General features: G+C 42.9%; 2 protein-coding genes across 2 annotated transcripts; both read right to left on the bottom strand.

Moving 5' to 3' along the window:
• Positions 1-930: 930 nt before the first annotated feature.
• On the bottom strand, positions 931-23,531 carry LOC122935195 (olfactory receptor 2D2-like). The gene is made up of 2 exons (XM_044290958.1): positions 23,461-23,531; positions 931-1,929 (listed from the first exon to the last, which is right to left on the bottom strand). The coding sequence occupies exon 2, from the start codon at positions 1,879-1,881 to the stop codon at positions 931-933; it is 951 nt and encodes a 316-aa protein (XP_044146893.1). The 5' UTR covers positions 1,882-1,929; positions 23,461-23,531.
• Positions 22,654-23,604, bottom strand: LOC122935194 (olfactory receptor 2D2-like). Its single transcript, XM_044290956.1, has one exon. It carries the CDS (start codon positions 23,602-23,604, stop codon positions 22,654-22,656), a length of 951 nt encoding a protein of 316 aa, XP_044146891.1.
• Positions 23,605-24,648: the final 1,044 nt, after the last annotated feature.

The following is a 24,648-nucleotide window of genomic DNA, read 5'->3' as shown; positions in this document are numbered from 1 at the left end:
CCATAGTGGAAGGTTCATAGATATGATCATAGAGGAAGCGGCTGGACAGGTAACACCAAGAACAGATTATAAAGTAAAAGCAATGAATCTTGTACAATCCTCAGAAGATACATTACCATTCACTAAAGACAACCCTGTTACAATAGAATATTCCACAAAAATGCTGAAAAACATGATATTTTGCTACTGTAATCACCAGTGATTGGCTGTAATCTGTGGAGGACCCTGCAGTGCCTCCACAGGTGAAATTAAGCATTGCACATTGCTGTTCACATCAATGGATTGCATGCAGGTGCTGTGTTCTCCAAAGTGATGGAGATGTTCTTTGTAGACACTATTTGCCACGACTAATTGCTGAAGGTCCATTATAAGAAACCTCACCAACCCCACTGTGAACAGCATTTCTAAGCCTAAAAACTCCTTAAAAAATGTCATGAGGATTTATAGATAACAGCCAAACTAGTAGCATCTTTCCCAAACCTCCATGTCTTGTCCCTGAAAGACCTATAAGCCTGTTGACCCTAAGTTTCCTGAGTTTAATAATCACTGGAGTAAAGTAAAGGCTGACTCATACAGAGGCTTGCCAATGGGCTAACATAACTCCACAGTCTACTCCAGTAGAGACTGTGTGTTGAAGAATCTGCAACTTATGTGTTAGAATATGAAGATCCATGTCCTATCACTAAAGGACCTATAAGTCTGTTGACCCTGAGGTCCCTGGTTTTTAAAATGAAAACTTACTCATTCAGAGGCTTGCCAGTGTGCTAATGTAGCTCTATAAGCCACTCCAGTTGTGACTATTAGTGGTTTCTATCTAGAATTTGCAACCTATTTATCAGAATTTGAATTGAAGACTCGAATATTGGTAAAATGTATAGTTAATAAGATGTGGGAAACACTGTTTAAAGACAATCTTGATCACCAGTGATGTTATAAAGAGCATAGATCATGGGGCTTCAATATAACAGAAGTTCTCCATACATTTTGGATGGCACCTTGGACATCTTTATTTCTTAAGCTATAAATGATGGGGTTCAACATTGGGGTGACTAATGTATAAAACACAGCCAAGAGTTTATCCGATAAGTGCCCTGAGTGTTCAGGCTTCATATACATGATGATGGCCGAGCCATAGAAGAGAATGACTATGATAAGGTGGGACATACACGTGGAGAAAGCCTTGGATCTTCGAGACCGGATCTTCAGGACGGCCAAGATGATGTGACTGTAAGAGTAAAGGATGCACGAAAGAGGAATCAGGAGCAATATGGAACTCCCCGCGAGCTTGACCACATTGAATATGGAAAGGTCAATGCAGGAAAGCTTCATCAATAATGGAGCTTCACAGAAAAAATGGTCAATTGTGGTGAATTCACAATATCTTAGCTGTAACAGAAAGTATATGTCCACAGATGATATGATGCCTCCGATCAACCATGAAGCCCCTATCATTCTAACACAAGTCACTGTCTTCATAATCACACTGTAACGCAAGGGATTGCTGATGGCAACATATCGATCATAAGCCATGAAGGCCAGGAGAACACACTCTGTCCCACCAAGGAGAAGGAAGCCGTACACCTGAATCAAGCAACCGGCATATGAAATACTCTTCTTCACGCTCAAGAAATTGGTGAGCATCTTGGGAATGGTAATGGAAGTGAAACAGATGTCCAGAAAGGATAGATTAGCCAGAAAGATATACATAGAATTGTGTAGACGATGATCATGTCTTACAACCACTATGAGTAGAAGGTTCCCGGCCACGGTGATCATATATAGGATCAAGAAGACCTGGAAGAGCAGAACTTGTACAGTGGGGTCTGTGGAAAATCCGAGAAGAATGAATTCAGTCACTTGGCTGTAATTTCCTCTTTCCATGATGAGTAAAGTCTATTTATCTTGGATCATGTTGTGCCAGAATGGAATCTGCAAAGATCACACATAAGAATGTCTTAGCCATAAAATTAAACACAGAAACCTCTAGAAAGGGTCAAACTGTAAAGAGATTGTCAATTGTAGGACTAGTCTTCGTTGCGTTGGGTAAAAAATCTTCACCCAAAACATCATAACTTGGCTAATGCTGGTCATGCACTAGAGATTTAGATCATTTTATGCCTTTTTATGACATGAATGAACATGACAGATGTTAACTTAAGGTAGAAAGGTTATCCACCATGGTAGATTTTTATGGTAGTTGGGTGCTGTAGTTGAAAAGTCGTCCATGCCAAATGACAGATCTGCAAAGGGAAGCCCAAACCAGTTCACAGATCCTGGCAGAGATTGTGTGGTGATTTGTCATTTTAACTTATGGTAATGGCATCCAAGGAAACGATTTTCACAGACCAACCATGGAAAACATGTCAGAAAATGGTCATCTGAAATCCCTATGTATTTCAAGCTTAAGATTTTAAAAGGGTTTTCCAGGTTCCTCAGCATAGGTCATTAATATTTGATCGGTAAGGGTCTGACACCCCACACCACCACCAATCAGCTATTCCCTGCAGCCTCTGGAGCTGGTACTATCTCTGTGAATGGAACACGAAGCGGACAGCTCTGTTCAAAGTGTACTGGTCATGCAGCTCAGTTCCCATTCACTTCAAAGCCAGCATGAACACAACTTTTTGATCAGAGCTGTGCTTCCGGTTCCAACATGTGAGTATCCGAACACTGTCAGTCATATTACTTTGTAAGGTGAGAGCTGCCACCCCCCTACAGCTGCTAAGCCAAGATGCACCTAGTTCTGGTACAGCCAGATGGTCAGTTTTCCTGATGCAATTTTAGAAGCCAAAACCAGAAGTCTTGCCGCAAGTCCCTGTGGGAGCTTGTGTGGAGGATGGGAGTGGTAGTGGCCCTGATGTAGTGTAGTTGTGTTACGGTGTCCTACCTCAGGCCGTCGTTCTCTGGCATCTGTTGCAGTGAATGTTATAGTACTGAAGAAGGAGGCCAGAGTTGAACATAACAAAGTCCTTTTTACTGGGTGCAACGTAGAACCTTAAAATATAGGCAGTAGCGCAGACTTTAATGCAGTTCTTCTCTGGCAGCACTTGAGGAGGTATTGTGGCAGGTTAGATGGCTGCAGTTCTGTAATTAGATGTTGCTGGTCTTTATCTATAGTTCCTCACTTCACAACAGTGTCTGGAAATGATGTCACAGTTCATTTTGCCAACTTGGATCCCTTGGATATCTTGAGAGTGGGTGCTTTAGGAGCTGCTTTTTCACTCTATGGTAGGAGAGGGATAATTTGGATTCTGCACTTCCTCACAGGCCAAATTATATAATTCTTAGGAGTGTGTGCTCTATGAGCTGCTCCTCACTCTATGGCAGGAGAGGGATTATTTAGGTCTTGCACTTCCTTACAAGGGAAATTATATGGTTCTTGGGAGTGGGTGCTCTATGAGCTGCTTCCTCACTCCCTTACTATATGGACAGGACCTTCCTATCCTCTCTCCACCTAACTCTGACTCTAGATTACTAAACTACACTAGACTTTCCCCTCCTGGCTGTCAGTCAGACAGCCCTCTCTACCAGGAGTGGTGGAACAAGGTGGTTAAACCCAGTTACAGCCAGTCATTGCCAAATAATGTATCACAGAGTGCATGAGGCTCTTAAAACATAACTTTAAATAGCACTGATATAAAAGGATTACATAAAAAAACATCCCAGTCTAAAATTGGGCCAAATCAAACAAAAAATGTGTACACTAGGCGGATAGAGAGGATGGAGGAAACCACCAGTCAGGGATGCTGATATTTCCCTTAAATGTCCCTGCTTACTCCTCAGCACAAAGATGCACCCCAATGGTGGGTACACTTTGTCCATGTGCCTACCCCGAGTGGGCCCTATTGTACCCTACATCTTACTGACGCGTTTTCCCCATATTTGGGTTCCTCAGGAGATAATAGAAAAAGTGGGTATATACTGATATAAGAAATGTAAAAGTTTTTTGATGTAATCCTTTTCTATCAGTACTATTAAACGTTATGTTTTAAGAGCCTCGTGCACTCTGTGATACAATTTTTAAATAGCATGACCAAACATAACAATACCCCCCACTGCTGGATATTGACATACTGATAATGACATTGTACATGTGACATACAGTTGCAAGAAAAAGTATGTGAACCCTTTGGAATGATATGGATTTCTGCACAAATTATTCATAAAATGTGATCTGATCTTCATCTAAGTCACAACAATAGACAATCACAGTCTGCTTAACTAATAACACACAAATAAATAAATGTTTTTATTGAACACACCATGTAAACATTCACAGTGCAGGTGGAAAAAGTATGTGAACCCCTAGACTAATGACATCTCCAAGAGCTAATTGGAGTGAGGTGTCAGCCAACTGGAGTCCAATCAATGAGATGAGATTGGAGGTGTCGGTTACAGCTGCTCTGCCCTATGAAAAACACACACCAGTTCTGGGTTTGCTTTTCACAAGAAGCATTGCCTGATGTGAATGATGTCTCACACAAAAGAGCTCTCAGAAGACCTATGATTAAGAATTGTTGACTTGCATAAAGCTGGAAAGGGTTATAAAAGTATCTCCAAAAGCCTTGCTGTTCATCAGTCCACAGTAAGACAAATTGTCTATAAATGGAGAAAGTTCAGCACTGCTGCTACTCTCCCTAGGAGTGGCCGTCCTGTAAAGATGACTGCAAGAGCACAGCGCAGACTGCTCAATGAGGTGAAGAAGAATCCTAGAGTGTCAGCTAAAGACTTACAAAAGTCTCTGGCATATGCTAACATCCCTGTTAGCGAATCTACAATACGTAAATCACTAAACAAGAATGGATTTCATGGGAGGATACCACAGAGGAAGCCACTGCTGTCCAAAAAAACATTGCTGCACATTTACAGTTTGCACAAGAGCACCTGGATGTTCCACAGCAGTACTGGCAAAATATTCTGTGGACAGATGAAACCAAAGTTGAGTTGTTTGGAAGAAAAACACAACACTATGTGTGGAGAGAAAGAGGCACAGCACACCAACCTCAAAACCTCATCCCAACTGTGAAGTATGGTGGTGGGGGCATCATGGTTTGGGGCTGCTTTGCTGCGTCAGGGCCTGGACGGATTGCTATCATCGAAGGAAAAATGAATTCCCAAGTTTATCAAGACATTTTGCAGGAGAACTTAAGGCCATCTGTCCACCAGCTGAAGCTCAACAGAAGATGGGTGTTGCAACAGGACAACGACCCAAAGCATAGAAGTAAATCAACAACAGAATGGCTTAAACAGAAGAAGATACGCCTTCTGGAGTGGCCCAGTCAGAGTCCTGACCTCAACCCGATTAAGATGTTGTGAAATGACCTCAAGAAAGCGATTCACACCAGACATCCCAAGAATATTGCTGAACTGAAACAGTTCTGTAAAGAGGAATGGTCAAGAATTACTCCTGACCGTTGTGCACGTCTGATCTGCAACTACAGGAAACGTTTGGGTGAAGTTATTGCTGCCAAAGGAGGTTCAACCAGTTATTAAATCCAAGGGTTCACATACTTTTCCCACCTGCACTGTGAATGTTTACATGGTGTGTTCAATAAAAACATGGTAACATTTAATTCTTTGTGTGTTATTAGGTTAAGCAGACTGTGATTGTCTATTGTTGTGACTTAGATAAAGATCAGATCACATTTTATGACCAATTTGTGCAGAAATCCATATATTTCCAAAGGGTTCACATACTTTTTATTGCAACTTTACATAATATTGCATAGAATTCAATATAAAACATATAAAATGCAGTATTTAAAGGGCACAATAGTAATACCCGCAGGTCTGGGTTATTACAGTCTTTTCTGTCCTTTACATTTTCTCTCATTTTATGATCCGCGCCTGATTTTGGCTTCCAAAACTGCATGCAGAAAGCTGACCCTTAAATACCAGTGAGGAGCCCCTGAAGGCCCTGAGATCTGATGAGGCTGTAAAGGGCAGGCGCCTAGATCTCAGACCTGATCTGCCTCTGACTGAGTCAATGGAATGAGCGTTTTCCTTGGTAGAGGAGAATGTCCTGGATAGTGCAGGTGGCCTAGAGGTCTTAACTGCCTCCGGACCGCCTAACGCAGGATCGCGTTCTGGAGGCGGCTCATTCAGGCACAGTCACGCATTGGCGCTTCATCTCGCGAGACACAAGATTTCCTGTGAACGCGTGCACACAGGCACGCGCGTTCACTGGAACTGCAGGTAAGCGAGTGGATCTACAGCCTGCCAGCGGCGATCGTTCGCTGGCAGGCTGTAGATGCGATTTTTTTTAACCCCTAACAGGTATATTAGATGCTGTTTTGATAACAGCGTCTAATATACCTGCTACCTGGTTCTCTGGTGGTCCCTTTTGCTTGGATTGACCACCAGAGGACACAGGCAGCTCTGTAAGTAGCACCAATCACCACACTACACTACACCCCCCCCTGTCACTTATTAACCCCTTATTAACCCCTGATCACCCCATATAGACTCCCTGATCACCCCCCTGTCATTGATCACCCCCTGTAAGGCTCCATTCAGAAGTCCGTATGTGTTTTGTGGATCCGTGGATCCGCAAAACACATACAGCCGTCTGAATGAAGCCTTACAGGGGGGTGATCACCTCATATAGACTCCCTGATCACCCCCCTGTCATTGATCACCCCCCTGTAAGGCTCCATTCAGACATTTTTTTGGCACAAGTTAGCGGAATTTTTATTTTTTTATTTTTCTTACAAAGTCTCATATTTCACTAACTTGTGACAAAAAATAAAATCTCACATGAACTCACCATACCCCTCGCGGAATCCAAATGCGTAACATTTTTTAGACATTTATATTACAGACTTCTTCTCACGCTTTAGGGCCCCTAAAATGCCAGGGCAGTATAAATACCCCACATGTGACCCCATTTCGGAAAGAAGACACCCCAAGGTATTCACTGAGGGGCATATTGAGTCCATGAAAGATTGAAATTTTTGTCCCAAGTTAGCAGAAAGGGAGACTTTGTGAGAAAAAAAAAAAAAAAATCAATTTCCGCTAACTTGTGCCAAAAAAAAACAACTTCTATGAACTCGCCATGCCCCTCACGGAATACCTTGGGGTGTCTTCTTTCCAAAATGGGGGAACATGTGGGGTATTTATACTGCCCTGGCATTTTAGGGGCCCTAAAGCGTGAGAAGAAGTCTGGAATCCAAATGTCTAAAAATGCCCTCCCAAAAGGAATTTGGGCCCCTTTGCGCATCTAGGCTGCAAATAAGTGTCACACATATGGTATCGCTGTACTCAGGAGAAGTAGGGCAATGTATTTTGGGGTGTCTTTTTACATATAGCCATGTACGGCGATACCACATGTGTGACACTTTTTAGCAGCCTTGGTGGGCAAAGGGGCCCACATTCCAAAGAGCACCTTTAGGATCTCACAGGGCATTTTTTTTACACATTTTGATTTCAAACTACTTTTCACGCATTAGGGCCCCTAAAATGCCAGGGCAGTATAACTACCCCACAAGTGACCCCATTTTGGAAATGAGACACCCCAAGGTATTCCGTGAGGGGCATGGCGAGTTTCTAGAATTTTTAATTTTTAGTCACAAGTTAGCGGAAAATTATGATTTTTTTTTCTTTCTTTTATTTTTCTTACAAAGTCTCATATTCCACTAACTTGTGACAAAAAATAAAAACTTCCATGAACTCACTATGCCCATCACAAAATACCTTGGGGTGTCTTCTTTCCAAAATGGGGTCACTTGTGGGGTAGTTATACTGCCCTGGCATTTTAGGGGCCCTAATGCGTGAGAAGTAGTTTGAAATCAAAATGTGTAAAAAATGCCCTGTGAAATCCTAAAGGTGCTCTTTGGAATGTGGGCCCCTTTGCCCACCTAGGCTGCAAAAAAGTGTCACACATGTGGTATCGCCGTACTCAGAAGTTGGGCAATGTGTTTTGGGGTGTCTTTTTACATATACCCATGCTGGGTGAGAGAAATACATTGTCAGTACTGCTGCGCATGCGCACAGGAGTCCTCTCCACTGTGTTTGAGCAGCACAGCACTGTGTGTTTCAGTTCAGCTCTGAGCACTAACAACAGGGGAACGAGGGGGGCAGTAGACTGTCCAGTTACCATGTCAACTGACTGTGGACTATAGAGACAGTCCTGTTACCATGGCAACTGTCTGTGGTATACAGAAACTGTCTTGTTACCATGGCAAATGTGTGTGAAGTGCAGAGACTGTCCTGTTACCATGGAAATTCCTGTGGAGCATAGAGACTATCCTGTGGCTAGTGGTCACCGCCTGTTACACCTGTTGTGTTTGCACTATGAGTGCTGGTACTGTTTCTAGGGTCAACCGCCAGGTACAAGAAAGGTACAAGTACCCTGTGTGTGGGGTAGTGCCCTACGATTGATAAGAAGATTCTATTTGGCTATAAAAAATAGAAAGATCCAATTGGCCTCAAAATTGGTGTATGACACTCTGAGGTCTCATTTGTCTTTCTTTATTTTTTTGCTTTACACAGCAGAAACACAGAGCTAATGTCTGTGATCGGCAATAGCGCTGATCAGAAACATTTAACTTCTCAGGTGCTGTGATCAATTGTGATCAAAAAGTCATACACACTTCAAATGGTATTAATAAAAAGTACAGATCACCCCGCAAAAAATAAGCTCTACTCAGCTCCATAGATGTTACTATAAAAGAAGTTATGGGGGTCAGAATATTATGACGATGAAAAGAAAAAAATATTTTTTCCAAAGTCCTTTATTTTTTTTAAAGTGCATCTGTCAGCAGATTCGTACCTATGACACTGGCTGACCTGTTACATGTGCGCTTGGCAGCCAGGTGTGATGACATTTACACTGACACTGGTCATTTCAATCAAAGTGCAGATGCAGAGAGAGCAGAGCCTCTAGGAGTAATGGTAACGCCCCCGTTGCTCCTGGAGGCTCATTTACATATAGCAAAACTTCATTTTGATCATGGACATGGGACCAACACAGATGCCTTCAGCCAGTGTCATAGCTACAAACCCACAAGAAAAGTATAAATGTGGCATCCCCGTAATTGTACTGACCTGGAGAATGAAGGGAACAGGTCAGTTTTACCACAAATAGAATTTCATAAAAACCTTGCCTCAGCAGTCCTCAGGCTCTCATAGTAACCGAGCAGAGCCCTGCGATTTCACTGCAGGGGGCTTGAATGGTAAGGCAGAGTAAGCCGCGTCCCTCTTCAGTACCTCACAGATGCTGTAATCGCTTTTGAACACGGTATCTTAAGGGATTAAATGACGGAGTTTGGTCTGATTGCCGTTCCCCATCATTGTGGCCGGCACCCACCGTGTATAGAGCTTATTAGCTTATTAGAAGGTTGGCAACAGGTTTTAGAATAAAGGAGCTACCTCCGAGGCAAAAAATACACTGCCGCTGACCCTGGAAGACACTCTTATTGTGCAATTGAAGTTTCTATTAAGTAATTCAATCTACCTGACTAATTATACCTTCCCAATCCCTACCACTGTCCCCGTAAGACCCTAAACTGGCTGTGACAGAAGCATCCTTATCACGTCAGGGGCTGAGCTCAGAAAGGAGTCTCTGCTTGGGGAGGACGGGGAGAAAAAGTAAGATAACCTCGGTGTTCATTACTCTAAGAAGACTGTAAAAAAAACTGATTCTGTTGCACATTTTGCATCCATTTGAGCCATTTCTGTCTGAAAATCGTTTTTTTATACAGGGAAAAAAGTCCTGCATGCAGGACTTTTTTGACTTAAAGGGATGGAAGAACTGTTACGGGCTAAACATCCCTACACCTGTACCCCCTCCCCGTACCCACAAATGACACGGAGACCTTCTTGTGGTAAAACGGGCCGTGGCATAACTTTATTAATCAACATGATCACATGTTTCTTTTAATCAAACAATTATGCATTTCCATAACATATATATAACATATATATATATATACCCAACATAACATGACCACGGCCAACAAACCCGACACTGCAACCCCTTGCATTGTAGAAGGACCCCGGAAGGCAACCAATCAAGCTGTACTCTTACTCATCATTTCCACTTGTATCACCACCTTACCCCTGGCCGCACTCACCGACCCAAGGGCACCAATATTTCTTCGTTCCAGTAAATAACCCTGTAGGACCAGTTTCCCAAACAGGGGCACACAGCGTACAGCTTCAAAAACACATGAGTTGCACATTTTCACATGCAGTGCACCATTTTCACCCTTGAATTACCTACCAGGATCCTTCCCCCTGCCTGCCCAACGTAAAACCACAAACATCTCAACAAAAAAGAGGGAGGGTGGGCGGGAACTTCCCTCAGGCAACTAACTGACCAGATGGACCTCCCACTAAAACCCCTGCACTTTATACTGCCCGGGAAAAGTGCACAATCACCACACCCCTTGCCCTGCACCTGACCTCCCCAGCCCTACAAAATAATTAACCCTTTAATGCCCTTTTGTCTTCCCCCCAAGTCAAGCCGCACTTCACTACGGCTACGCCCCGCTCCGTTGCTTTTCTTCTGTCTAAAATTACGGATTAGAATAGAAAATCTCCCTTAAAGAGATTAAAACAAGGCACACAAAGCCTGGTCACTGACAAGTCTGTTCTTCTCAAGAAAGACTGGTTAGTGTGACCCATGTCTCGAAGACCGGTTATAGAGACAGATGAAACTGGAAAAGGCCAAAGCCCCGGGTGTCCATCGATCCACAGTTAATAACATTATCTATTAATGGGGAAAATTTAGGACTGCTGCTACTCTTCCTACGAGAGGGCATCCTTTTAGGATCACTCCAGAACTCCTACAAATACTCCTACTCCTACTACTCCTTCTCCTCCTGCTATTACTCCTCTTCCTCCTACTATTACTACTACAGCTGGTAGAATAAATAACAATGAACAGAATAAATAACAGCAGGAAGACACTGATACAAAAAGGAGGCTGATACCAGAGGCTGGCACCAGGCCTGATGCCCCGATGATGGCAGTTCCTGTGAGGATGGGTCTTAGATTTCCTTCTGCATATTTCTGGAGCCTGGAGAAAAGCTCCAGAGAACGTGGACACCTTCCATTTATATACTGCAAGTCCAGTGTAAACTCTCATGTTCTCTAAAATTAACCCTTACTCATCCCCATCTGCTGCCAAGAAAATGAAGTCACTGTAATTAATAGAAAAAGTTTCAGATCCCAGTAATTGATCTCCGGGGAGCTGGCACAGAATGCACCAGGTTTTCATGTATGGAATTGAACTTTTTGTGTGACCGACTGTATAGGAGGATCTCACTTTTTATGTACTTTATATATAGTTTGACATCTTAAGTTTTTGCTTATTTTACAGTTTTTATAACATTAGTTCTATAATATTCTTAGTAGATGTGACTTCAGTTCTAATTGTAAATACCAGACATCGGCCATACGTCCCCTCTAACCCCTCTTATCATGTATTCATGGGTCCAGTAAGCTGAGATAGGGGGCACTGTTTACAGGACTACTCACATTGTCCGGCCTCAAGAACATGGCCATATAATCCATGTATGGAGATGTAACATTACATGAAAAAGTAAGTGACTCCTTTGAAGGTACCTGGATTAACTAACCTCCAACTGCGCAATTAAAGACAAACACATTGCACAGTTGCCAACTGTCCCAAATTTGCCAAGACTGTCCCTAATTTACAGAGACAGTCCTGCCACATTCACACTGTCCTGGACTGAAAATGGGTGGGGCTAGCATAAACCCCACCTGCAAATGGGTGTTTCTAGGTTGGGGTGGGGTCGTGGCATTCTGAGTAGCAGAACTTATATGCCCTGATTATACCAACTGAAACGTTGGTAAGTATGACATTGTAACTATAGGAATAACATGTAAGGTGGTGTGGAAGTACACACATCTTGAAAGTGCCACCCCTATCAGGCATTTGAGGGGTGCGGCCACTCCAACACCATATAATCTGGAGTAGGAGACGCTGGTTCTGCTCATTATAATGAGTATGGACTGTAGTGGTGACCTCCGACCAGTAGATGGGGATGTTACACAAAAACTGGACTGCTCTATGGAGAAAGCAGAACAAGGGAATATGCAAGCTCTTCTCTGATGTCAGCCAGAGGAATGAGTCTGCATATAAGGACTAGAGGAGTGTTTTGGCACAAGCCTGCATGGTGTGAACTCACCTCCTTACTGGGGTTGGAAATAGAAAGGCCAGTGAAAGGCCTGCTGCAGCAGGCTAGTATAGTGGGCGAAGAGCCCCTGCTTCAGTGACAAGGGAGCAGACACATGAGAGAGTGCCCCTGCCTGAATGTGGCAGAAGAGTGCCGACAGATGCTTATTTCCCAGGCTGGGATACATCAACGGCAGTGCTGCAGACCATGTCTATGGCTAGGGACGAGTGGCAGAAGAAGGTGGCTTCATAAGAGAGACAGCCTAGGGTACTGCTGAGGATCCTGCAGATGAGATATAGTAGCTGTATTCACAACTGGCTACAGAGACCTAGAAAGTGACTGAAAGCAAAGTGAGAAGATCTAGACCCAGAGAGAGAGAGAGAAATTATAGGGTTTAGTTTGCTGGACCAAAGAGGAGCCAATGCCCTGGTCCATGCTTCAGCTACTTGTCCTGGAAGACAAAGTGTGATGGCTGCAAGCGAGTGGTTACAAAGAAGTGGACACTTGGTAGTCTTAAGGCCTAACATTGCAACTGCAACAGGGAAGTCCCTTTGGAACTAGTTCCAAGACTAGTTTTGTGTTTCTGCAAAAAAAGTCTGGTGCCTCCACCAGCTACTTTCTCACACCATTTGAAAAGAATCCATAAGGTTGCACTCTACCACTGCCTTCCCATAGTGGGTGTCCCATTAAAAAACACACACACACAGTTATGCTGTTCATGTCTTTTATTGACCAGATTGACTAAACACCCACAGTGTAGGAAGAAAAAGTAATAGCCCGAAAGCTTCCCCTTTAGGGGCAAGCATCTCCACCAAATATTTCCCTGTAGCTTGAAATACAATTTACACAACAATGAGGAGGAATTGTGGATCAGTCCTCCCTGCAAATGTGTTTCAGTTCATCAGTGATTCTGGCATATCTTGTATGCACAGCCATTTTCAGGTCATGTCACAGCATCTTCAATAGACTAAGATCAGGACTCTCCAGGTCATTCCACATAAACTCCATAGGGTTAATGTCAGGACCCTCCAGGTCATTCCACATCCTCTCAATAGGGTTAAGGTCAAGACTGTCTTGGTCATTCCATATCATCTCCAAAGGGTTAATGTCAGGACTCTCCAGATGATCCCACAGCATCTGCAGTGACTGGAGGGCGGACCCCTTTGCTTGGGACACACCCAGGTGATGGGGCTCCTGCCTGGTGGTAGTTGAGGTGCCCTTGATATTAGGTGTTGGTTTGTTTGCAGAAACCAGGCCATTTGGCGTAAAAAAAATAAGTCTCTCTTTACTAAAGTGCAGAATAGTAGTAGTAGTAGTAGTACATCCAGTAATAACAAAGCACAGTTCCAAGGCAAATAACACAGTGCAATCCGTCCCCAGTAGCTTATGAACAACAGCAACGATAGGGGTTGTAGTACTTCTCTGTGTCTCTCTCTAAAGTCTCTCTGCTGAAGTTAGGCATGCAGTGAGGTTCTAGTTAAATGCTTCTGTAAACCTCTGGACTGAGAGGTACAGATTAAAGTGTAACCTTTCTACAAACTTTGCACTAATCAGTAGTACAGTGTGCATACAGTATGTAAGAAATAACTCCTGTGCATTCTGAATGTCTAGTTTACAGTTCTGGTATTGATTATACCGCCACACGATGGTGAGTGTATAGCAGTATAGAGTCACACCCAAATTATAACGGAAATTGTATGTGAACTGGGTATCTTAAAACATAGCTTTTACTAAATCATTTAAAATATATATAGCGTACCACTAGGTGAGAAACAACAAAAAATACGACTCCACTGCTTCTGGATCACAATAAAGTGAAGAAAAGGCTGGATCTTACCACGTCTTGTGGGTTCCACATCCAGTGGAGGAAGGTCCTGGTAGTTGGTTATACAGGGACCAAGGTGACCACGGTGCTTGTGTCTGGTGGCATGACATGAACTCCTAGTGTGCCCTATTATTGGGTTCCCTACCTGTAGGAGGGCTAGGGTCTATTCTTTACACCTGCCTAACAGACACGGAGCACCCGCCCCGACAGGGGCGACCCCATACGGAACATTTCCCTCAGTATGGGCCTAGTACTGCAATTTACCCTGTTTACATGCCATGTTTCAGTCTTGTTTGTCAGACATCATCAGGGGACTTCACACAGTATTCAGGGATAAACTAAAGACAAAATTACAAAAATACACTAAGTATTGGTCACTTATACTTCTGAGTGCCAGATGTCAATTAGCAAAAAGAAACTCAGATTAGTTACTTACTGGAATCGAAGGTGGTTTAGCTCCGTATTCTCAATATCAATATGGATAATGAGTAAGTCATATCCATGCTGAATCAAGGGAAGTGTCCCATATCAGCCTGTGTCTCACCTCAAATAGTGGTGATTTGGGTGAGCAACTAATAGTAGTCACCCCCCCTCCTTATATTCCTCCACTGCCAGTAGGTTTACGCCCCCCGATCAACTGCCTCACCTGTCTGTAGCGGCATGAGTACCTGTCTCTGCCTGTGGAATGCACGCCACTCGCGTGCGCTCCACCAGACCGGAAGCTGGGATCATGTGGTGCGGGCTCACCGGAAGTGAGGTAGGGACCTGCGTCTGAGCGTCGCCCGTTGCTTGGCAACGTCACAGCTCACACACACTGGGCCCGTTAATGCTGCAAATGATAATTTGCCTGCTGTTAAACAAATGCTGAATCGCTATATTGCATTTAATTTGCCAGGATCGCCAAATACATTAAGAGACGCCAGACAGTTTAGCACACCCAGAATAGTCGAAGAGGTTTTTATCCTATAGGCCATACGATGGGGCTTATATTCCATATTCACTCTGGGTAAACCATATCATAGGTGAACATGTATCCAAACCCTCAATTATTAGTTATCTGTCAGTGATACTATGTGACAAGGTGCCAATCCATACCCCCTTTGGAATGCATCCATTATAATTCCCCTGCCCATATACCTCTTAGGGCAGATGAGCATAAAGGGAAATACAACAGTCAGTACACTCATGTGTGGGGATGGACGGTGCAACAGACAGTACATTGGTGTATGGGGATACAGCACCGGGTCACCATATGATTCCCTAAATAATTATCCAACCTCTGTAGGGTGCCATCACAACCTTTCTTTATATGAAGCAACTATAGTTCTGTTGCTCATTTAAGCCAGTGGGGTGGACGGTCTTAAGATAAAAAATCCACTTTGCCTCACACTGGAGGATCCTCTTATCTACATCCCCCCGTCTCACCCCCGGCTCGATCCTTTCAATGCCCATGAAAGAAAGACACTCCGTTCTCCCTCCATGTTCAGTAATAACATGTTGAGATACAGATGTGTCTCTTCCATTTTTTATGTCACCCAGGTGTTCTCCTATCCTCCTCCTGAGTTCTCTGGTGGTTTTTCCCACATATTCTTTTCCACAGTCACATGTGATCTTATAAACTACTCCCATAGTTTTACAATTAATGAAGTCATTGACCGTATATGTTTTTCCGGTATTATTACTCCTAAAAGTGTTTTCCTTGGTCATAAAGGGACATGCCACGCATCCTCCACATCTAAAGTTGCCATGAATACCTCTTTCGAGCCACGTTTTCTTGGTGGCAGCTGGTGTATAGTGACTGTGCACCATGAGGTCACGGACACTCCTGCCCCGCCTGTAAGTGATGCTGGGGTGTTCCTTTATGACCCCGCAAATATCTGGATCCATCCGAAATACGTGCCAGTGTTTGGAAATAATATCCCTGATTGCAGAGGAACAGCCATTGTACGTGCTGATAAGGCGAATCTCTCTATTCTCCTGTGACTTATCCATACTAGGTGCTTCTTTTTTGGGGGTAAGAAGGGACACCAGCCTACCAGGCGGCCCTCAATCGGGACCATGTGTCCCTTCTTACCCCCAAGAAAGAAGCACCTAGTATGGATAAGTCACAGGAGAATAGAGAGATTCGCCTTATCAGCACGTACAATGGCTGTTCCTCTGCAATCAGGGATATTATTTCCAAACACTGGCACGTATTTCGGATGGATCCAGATATTTGCGGGGTCATAAAGGAACACCCCAGCATCACTTACAGGCGGGGCAGGAGTGTCCGTGACCTCATGGTGCACAGTCACTATACACCAGCTGCCACCAAGAAAACGTGGCTCGAAAGAGGTATTCATGGCAACTTTAGATGTGGAGGATGCGTGGCATGTCCCTTTATGACCAAGGAAAACACTTTTAGGAGTAATAATACCGGAAAAACATATACGGTCAATGACTTCATTAATTGTAAAACTATGGGAGTAGTTTATAAGATCACATGTGACTGTGGAAAAGAATATGTGGGAAAAACCACCAGAGAACTCAGGAGGAGGATAGGAGAACACCTGGGTGACATAAAAAATGGAAGAGACACATCTGTATCTCAACATGTTATTACTGAACATGGAGGGAGAACGGAGTGTCTTTCTTTCATGGGCATTGAAAGGATCGAGCCGGGGGTGAGACGGGGGGATGTAGATAAGAGGATCCTCCAGTGTGAGGCAAAGTGGATTTTTTATCTTAAGACCGTCCACCCCACTGGCTTAAATGAGCAACAGAACTATAGTTGCTTCATATAAAGAAAGGTTGTGATGGCACCCTACAGAGGTTGGATAATTATTTAGGGAATCATATGGTGACCCGGTGCTGTATCCCCATACACCAATGTACTGTCTGTTGCACCGTCCATCCCCACACATGAGTGTACTGACTGTTGTATTTCCCTTTATGCTCATCTGCCCTAAGAGGTATATGGGCAGGGGAATTATAATGGATGCATTCCAAAGGGGGTATGAATTGGCACCTTGTCACATAGTATCACTGACAGATAACTAATAATTGAGGGTTTGGATACATGTTCACCTATGATATGGTTTACCCAGAGTGAATATGGAATATAAGCCCCATCGTATGGCCTATAGGATAAAAACCTCTTCGACTATTCTGGGTGTGCTAAACTGTCTGGCGTCTCTTAATGTATTTGGCGATCCTGGCAAATTAAATCCAATATAGCGATTCAGCATTTGTTTAACAGCAGGCAAATTATCATTTGCAGCATTAACGGGCCCAGTGTGTGTGAGCTGTGACGTTGCCAAGCAACGGGCGACGCTCAGACGCAGGTCCCTACCTCACTTCCGGTGAGCCCGCACCACATGATCCCAGCTTCCGGTCTGGTGGAGCGCACGCGAGTGGCGTGCATTCCACAGGCAGAGACAGGTACTCATGCCGCTACAGACAGGTGAGGCAGTTGATCGGGGGGCGTAAACCTACTGGCAGTGGAGGAATATAAGGAGGGGGGGTGACTACTATTAGTTGCTCACCCAAATCACCACTATTTGAGGTGAGACACAGGCTGATATGGGAAACTTCCCTTGATTCAGCATGGATATGACTTACTCATTATCCATATTGATATTGAGAATACGGAGCTAAACCACCTTCGATTCCAGTAAGTAACTAATCTGAGTTTCTTTTTGCTAATTGACATCTGGCACTCAGAAGTATAAGTGACCAATACTTAGTGTATTTTTGTAATTTTGTCTTTAGTTTATCCCTGAATACTGTGTGAAGTCCCCTGATGATGTCTGACAAACAAGACTGAAACATGGCATGTAAACAGGGTAAATTGCAGTACTAGGCCCATACTGAGGGAAATGTTCCGTATGGGGTTGCCCCTGTCGGGGCGGGTGCTCCGTGTCTGTTAGACAGGTGTAAAGAATAGACCCTAGCCCTCCTACAGGTAGGGAACCCAATAATAGGGCACACTAGGAGTTCATGTCATGCCACCAGACACAAGCACCGTGGTCACCTTGGTCCCTGTATAACCAACTACCAGGACCTTCCTCCACTGGATGTGGAACCCACAAGACGTGGTAAGATCCAGCCTTTTCTTCACTTTATTGTGATCCAGAAACAGTGGAGTCGTATTTTTGTTGTTTCTCACCTAGTGGTATGCTATGTATATTTTAAATGATTTAGTAAAAGCTATGTTTTAAGATACCCAGTTCACATACAATTTACGTTAGTTTACAGTTCTCCCAGAGATGGTGGGTGGAGACCAGCTTCTATCCACTGCACACAGAAAGTAGAGGGGAATCTGCTTCCTAACAAACCTTCTCTTAATCACTCTGAAGCAGCCCCAGGATCATGGAGGGCATTACAGAGAAGCACTGAACTGTATGATTGTGGATGAATCACTTGTGCTGATATATAACCTTCCTATTTAGCTGCAGCAGTTTATCTTGCTGTGCCTGTCTCCTCAGCTCCTGTTCACTCCTTCCCATAGACTTGTATTGACACGTGTAATATAAACACTCTGTGAGCTGCTACCATCTTGTATAGATTTAAATCTTTTTAATGAGAAAAAAAGTCACAGAATTACCACCATTCTAAAATATAACCTTTAATTGTTTTTAAATAAAAGTCAATACACCCTTATCTATTCAAAAATCAAATAAATACGAAAAAAAAAAAAAAAAATTCAAAAAGTAAGGTCTAGTGGTAGAACCCTTCTGAGGCTAATGGGGAAGGGATAGAGTAGGTTTGTTGGGCCTATAGGGAAGAAAATCCCTGACTCTGGCCCTGATGTAGAAATTCCTACCTATATACGGAATAGCCGCCCTGATAAGGGCGATCCCGTCTCTCGTGCCTCCTAGTGACCCTGAAGGACCCTAGCGGGGGAGGATAAACAGAGGTTGATAACCCTGATTAGAGACCTATACTAAAGTACACAAAATAATAAATAGAACAACAAAAGTACCCAAAAATAAGTGACAGTGAATTATCCAAGAGAAGAAGTGGATATATAAAATAATAGAGATGTTCAATACCGTCCCGTGCTGGGAAGGTATTTCATGCTACACTGTGGTATTTGTTTGGCACTGCTATGGAGATATTTTGTGCTGCACTGTGGTATTTGTTTTGTACTGCTGAGGAGGTATTTTGTGTTGCCCTGTGGTATTTGGCACTGTTGTGGAGGTACTGTGTCCTGCACTACGGTGTTTGGCACTGCTGGGGAGGAATTTTATGCTGTACTGTGGTGTTTGGAACTGCTGTGAAGTTAGGAGTTGCTGGAAGGGGCTATGATGTGCACTGGAGGGGGTATTTGGTTTGAAATGCTAGGGGTAATATCGGGGCTTTTTAGTTATTTGCTGTTGAGATCTTGGCATCATCATGGATTTGCTCAGGAGAAACAAATTTAAAAATTGTAAATAAAAATGGTCAAAAAACAAACAAAACATTTTCATTTCCTCCACCACCCCAAAAATGTATTGAAACTCAACCAATAAACTAAATGTCTCCATAATGGTGCTACAAGTCGTCCTGCAAAAACCAAGCCCTCATTTTGCTGTACTGGCATGACCTGTAGATTAACATCTTAATCTATATGTATAATATCTAAAAGTGAAAATGTGTTTGTCGTTCTTCACGTTCCTCTTAACCAAACTTGGTACAGTGGTTAAGATCCAGCTAAAAATACTGGGGGGTTGTCAAGTCCAGCTGACAGGGTTCTGGAAGGCTCTAGTAAAGTAATGTGTTTTTGATGTAGCGTGCATTATGTATTCACTCAGGGGCGTAGCTATAGGGGAAGCAGGGGAAGTGGCTGCTTTGGGGCCCTGACCCAGAAGGGGCCCATCTAGGAGGAGGAGGACTAAAGGATTTGGTCAGGGCTCCCTCAACAGTATTACACAATTAAATTAGATACAGGAACAGTAAAGACAGTGCAAAAAACGGATGGAACAGCAGCCGGCCCTGGTCTGAGAGAGCGATCTTTACTAGCCACAGGAGTGGGGGCAGCATGAAAGGAAGGGGTTGCAAAAAAATTACTGGGGGAGGGGGGCCCCATTCAAAAATTTGCTGTGGGGCCCAGTCATTTCTAGCTACGCCACTGTATACACTAATGTAACTGTATCTGCTGAGGCACTGCTTCTCATTGCCTCTCATTTCCCCTGCATTTCAGTCTGCCTCCCATCTCCTTGCATGTGCTGTGTAAAACACAAACTCTTACTGAGATCCACCAATCACAGCATAGCTTTAATTTTACAACACTGTAGACCTATGTTTATTAACACGTGGATCTCCAGCTGTTGCAAAACTTCAACTCCAATCGGGCCCTTATGGTTGCAGGCTGTTGGGGCATGGTAGGAGTTGTGCAACAGCTGGGGAGCCACAGGTTGGTAATGATAGGTCTACACTATTCTTATAAGCACTGCAGTAAAATGAAAGCTCTCCTGTGATTGGTTGATATGGGCAAAATAAAAACTGTGCTACGACTTGTTGCAATGGGCAACAAGCAAGCAGGGAGATAAGAGGCAGACTGAATTGCAGGGAGATGTAAGATGCAACAGACTGTATGTAAAGGGACACTCTCAAAACAGATGTTTCCTCTGTGAAATGGGAACTTGAGGCTAGTAGCAGGTTTTCAAAGGTTGCAGTCGTGATCAAAGTGTTAAGTCAGTCACATGCATTTAATACAATTTCGTCGAACGATCTATCCCAACTCCCAGCTCCCCATATACATACATGCTCAGCTGAACCCGTATGCATATTTAGTGGGGGGAGAGGAGAAAAGCTTATCTCCTGGGAGAGCAAAAGGATCAGCCAAAAATATTCACTTTATCTGATCTTTCTCTCCCCCAACATCATCTGTCAGGGGAGAGTCAGGAGCTCTCCATACACATTGAACTGTTGTCCGAACCCACCGAGAACAGCGAGTTCAGCCAACAATACACTAATGTGTATGGGGGGGGGGGGCCTTTAGAGAATTTTTTTTAAATGTTAGATGTTTTCTTTACCTTTCTGATTAGACAAAAGATAACAATGAGTATTTCGAGGAAAGAAATGGCATTAGAAAATATTTACATACATACAGTTGAAATCAGAAGTTTCCATACACTATATAAAAAGACACATCTGCATGTTTTTCTCAATATCTGACATGAAATCAGAATAAACCTTTCCTGTTTTGGTCAATTAATATTACTATATACCAGAATAATGAGAGAGAGAATGTTTTAAGGCATTTTTATTGCTTTCTGCAAAGTCAAAAGTTTACATACATTTCATTAATACTTTGTACCATTGCCCTTAAACTGTATGACTTGGGTCAAACATTTCTCACAATACTTGGTTGGAATTTGGGCCCATTCCTCCTGACAAAACTGGTGTAACTGAGCCATGTTTGTTGGTCGCCTTGCTCGCACCTGTCTTTTCAGCTTTGCCCATACATTTTCAATAGGATTGAGATCAGGGCTTTGTGATGGCCACAAAACATTAACTTTGTTATCTTTAAGCCACTTTGTAACCAGTTTGGCAGCATGCTTCGGGTCATTGTCCATTTGGAAGACCCATTTCCGCCCAAGCTTTAACTTCCTGGCTGATGTTGCTTCAGTATTTCCACAAAATCTTCTTTTCTCATGATGCCATTTATTTTGTGAAGTGCACCAGTCCCTCCTGCAGCAAAACCACCCCACAACATGATGCTGCCACCCCCGTGTTTCACAGTTGGGATGGTGTTCTTAGGCTTCCAAGCTTCTCCCTTTTTCCTCCAAACGTAACGATGGTCATTATGGCCAAAAATTTAATTTTAGTTTCGTCAGACCACAGGACGTCTCCAAAAATGTAGGTCTTTGTTCCTGTCTGCATTTGCAAACATGAATCTGTCTTTTTTATGTTTATTTTGGAGTAATGGCTTCTTCCATGCAGAGTGGTCTTTCAGCCCATGTTGATCCAGTACTTGTTTAACTGTAGATATTGACACAATCTTACCAGCTTCCGCCATCATCTTCACAAGGTCTTTTGCTTTTGTTCCTGGGTTGAAATGCACATGTCGGACCGAAGCACGTTCATCTCTGGGACACAGAACCCGTCTCCTTCCTGAGCGGTATGATGGCTGGACATTCCCATCTTGTTTGTACTTGCTTATAATTGTTTGTACAGATGAACGAGGCACCTTCAGATATCTTGAAATTGCACCCAAGGTTGAGCCAGACTTGTGCAGGTCCACAATTCTCTTCCTGATTCAGGTGTGCATTTAAATACATCCAAAGGTGTGTCTCTAATTAACTCAGATGTTGCCAACAAACCTAACAGAAGCTTCCAAACACATGACATCATCATATGGGCAGTCCAGAATTGTTTAAAGGCATAGTAATCTTAGTGTATGTAAACTTTTGACATTGCAGAAAGTAATAAAAATGCCTTAAAACATTCTCTCTCATTATTCTGGCATTTGGAAAATAATAATAATTATGGTATTCCTAATTGACCAAAAACAGGAAAGGTGTATTCTGATTTAATGTCAGATATTGAGAAAAACATGCATATGTGTCTTTTTATACAGTGTATGTAAACTTCTGGTTTCAACTGTAGATGTTCACCTGGGCAATGCTGGGTATATGCGCTAATGTGGTTTAAAATGCAGAGCACGTGTGAAGAACACTGGGAAATGCTGTTTAATGGCTACCTAGACCACCACTGATGTTATAAGGAGAATATGTTGTGAGGCTTAAACAGATCGGCAGATCTCCATAAATGTTGGATGGCCCCTTGAACATCTTTATTTCTTAAGCTATAAATGATAGGGTTCAACATTGGGGTGACTGATGAATAAAACACAGCTAAGAGTTTATCTGATAAGTGCCCCGAACGTTCAGGAGTCATATATATGATGATGGCCAAGCCATAGAAGAAAATTACTATGATAAGGTGGGACATGCATGTGGATAAAGCCTTGTATCTTCGAGACCGGATCTTCAGGACGGCCAAGATTATGTGAGTGTAGGAGTAAAGGATGCAAGTGAGAGGAACCAGGAGCAATATGGAACCCCCAACTAGCTTAATAACACTGAGCACCAAATGTTCACTGCAAGAAAGCTCCATCAATGATGGAGCTTCACAGAAGAAGTGGTCAATTGTGGTGAATTCACAATATTCTAGCTGATATATAAAGTATATGTCCACAGATGATATGATGCCTCCAGTCAACCATGAAGCCTCTATCATTCTAATACAAGTCACTGTCTTCATAATCACACTGTAACGCAATGGATTGCTGATGGCAACATATCGATCATAAGCCATGAAGGCCAGGAGAACACACTCCGTCTCACCAAGGAAAAGGAAGCCATGCACCTGAATCAAGCAACCGGAATATGAAATACTCTTCTTCTCTCTCAAAAAATTGCTGAGCATGTTGGGAATGGTAATGGAAGTGAGGCAGATGTCCAGAAAGGATAGATTAGCCAGAAAGATATACATAGACTTGTGTAGACGATGATCATGTCTTACAGCCACTATTAGCAGAAGGTTCCCGGCCACTGTGGACATATACAGGATCAAGAAGATCTGGAAGAGCAGAACCTGTACAGTAGGGTCTGTGGAAAATCCGAGAAGAATGAATTCGGTGACTTGGCTGTAATTTCCTCTTTCCATGATGAGTAAAGTCTATTTATCTTGGATAATGTTGGATCAGAGAGAAATCTGCAAATATCACAGCTGTATAAGAATGTCATAGTAATAAAATGAGACACAGAAACCATCAAAAACTGTAGAATGGGTTTACATTTAAAAAGATTGTCTATTATAGAATTACTCTTTGTTGCCAGCTAGGTAAGAAATCTCCACCCAACACATCATACTGTAGTCATACACATGTTAGTCATACGGTATACTACAGATTTAGACAATTTCTCCCACTATCCTCTCTTAAGATAGTGGTAGCATAAACAAATGTGACAGATCTGAAGGCAGATGTTTATCAAAAATTTGATCCTTCATAATTTTTTTTTTGGTAGTTGAGTATTGTAGGTAAAAAATTGTTCATACCAAACAACAGATCTACTTTTCGTCAATGGAAGTTCAGATAAGACCACAGGTCTTGACATAGATTGATCAGCAATTTATCGTTTTAACTTATGACATTGTCATCCAAGACACTGACCTTCACAAGCCAACCATCGAAGTCAAGTCCAAAAATGGCTATCTGAAAACCTTAATGTATGGTGATCTTAAAATGAGAAGTTTTTTTGCTTCACCATTACCTGGCTATGGAGCTCTATGCACCTGGAACACGATTAATACATTCTTGTTATATAAGACATTATACTATGCATAGTTTCCTGTTTAACCCAAATTGTACATGATATTTCCTCTCATAGAAGTCACCTATGGTTACATTACAAATATGGTCTCCAAGCTGTGTTTCTCTTTATAGAAACTATAACTTACAGAATTACATAAGGGGGTGCTCTGATGATAAATGCCAGAGTCACCTATTCACTCCCGTTTTGCAAATTACAGCCAGGTCCATAAGTATTGGGACGTCAACACAACTGTAACATTTTTGGCTCTATACACCACCACAACAAGATGTGCTTTAACTGCAGACTGTCAGCTTTAATTTGAGGGTATTTACATCCAAATCAGGTGAACAGCGCAGGAATTACAATAGTTTGCATATGTGCCTCCCACTTGTTT

The sequence above is a fragment of the Bufo gargarizans genome, chromosome 4 (assembly GCF_014858855.1).
Source record: "Bufo gargarizans isolate SCDJY-AF-19 chromosome 4, ASM1485885v1, whole genome shotgun sequence".
NCBI classification, from domain to species: domain Eukaryota; kingdom Metazoa; phylum Chordata; class Amphibia; order Anura; family Bufonidae; genus Bufo; species Bufo gargarizans.
This window is presented reverse-complemented; position numbering and strand designations above follow the sequence as displayed.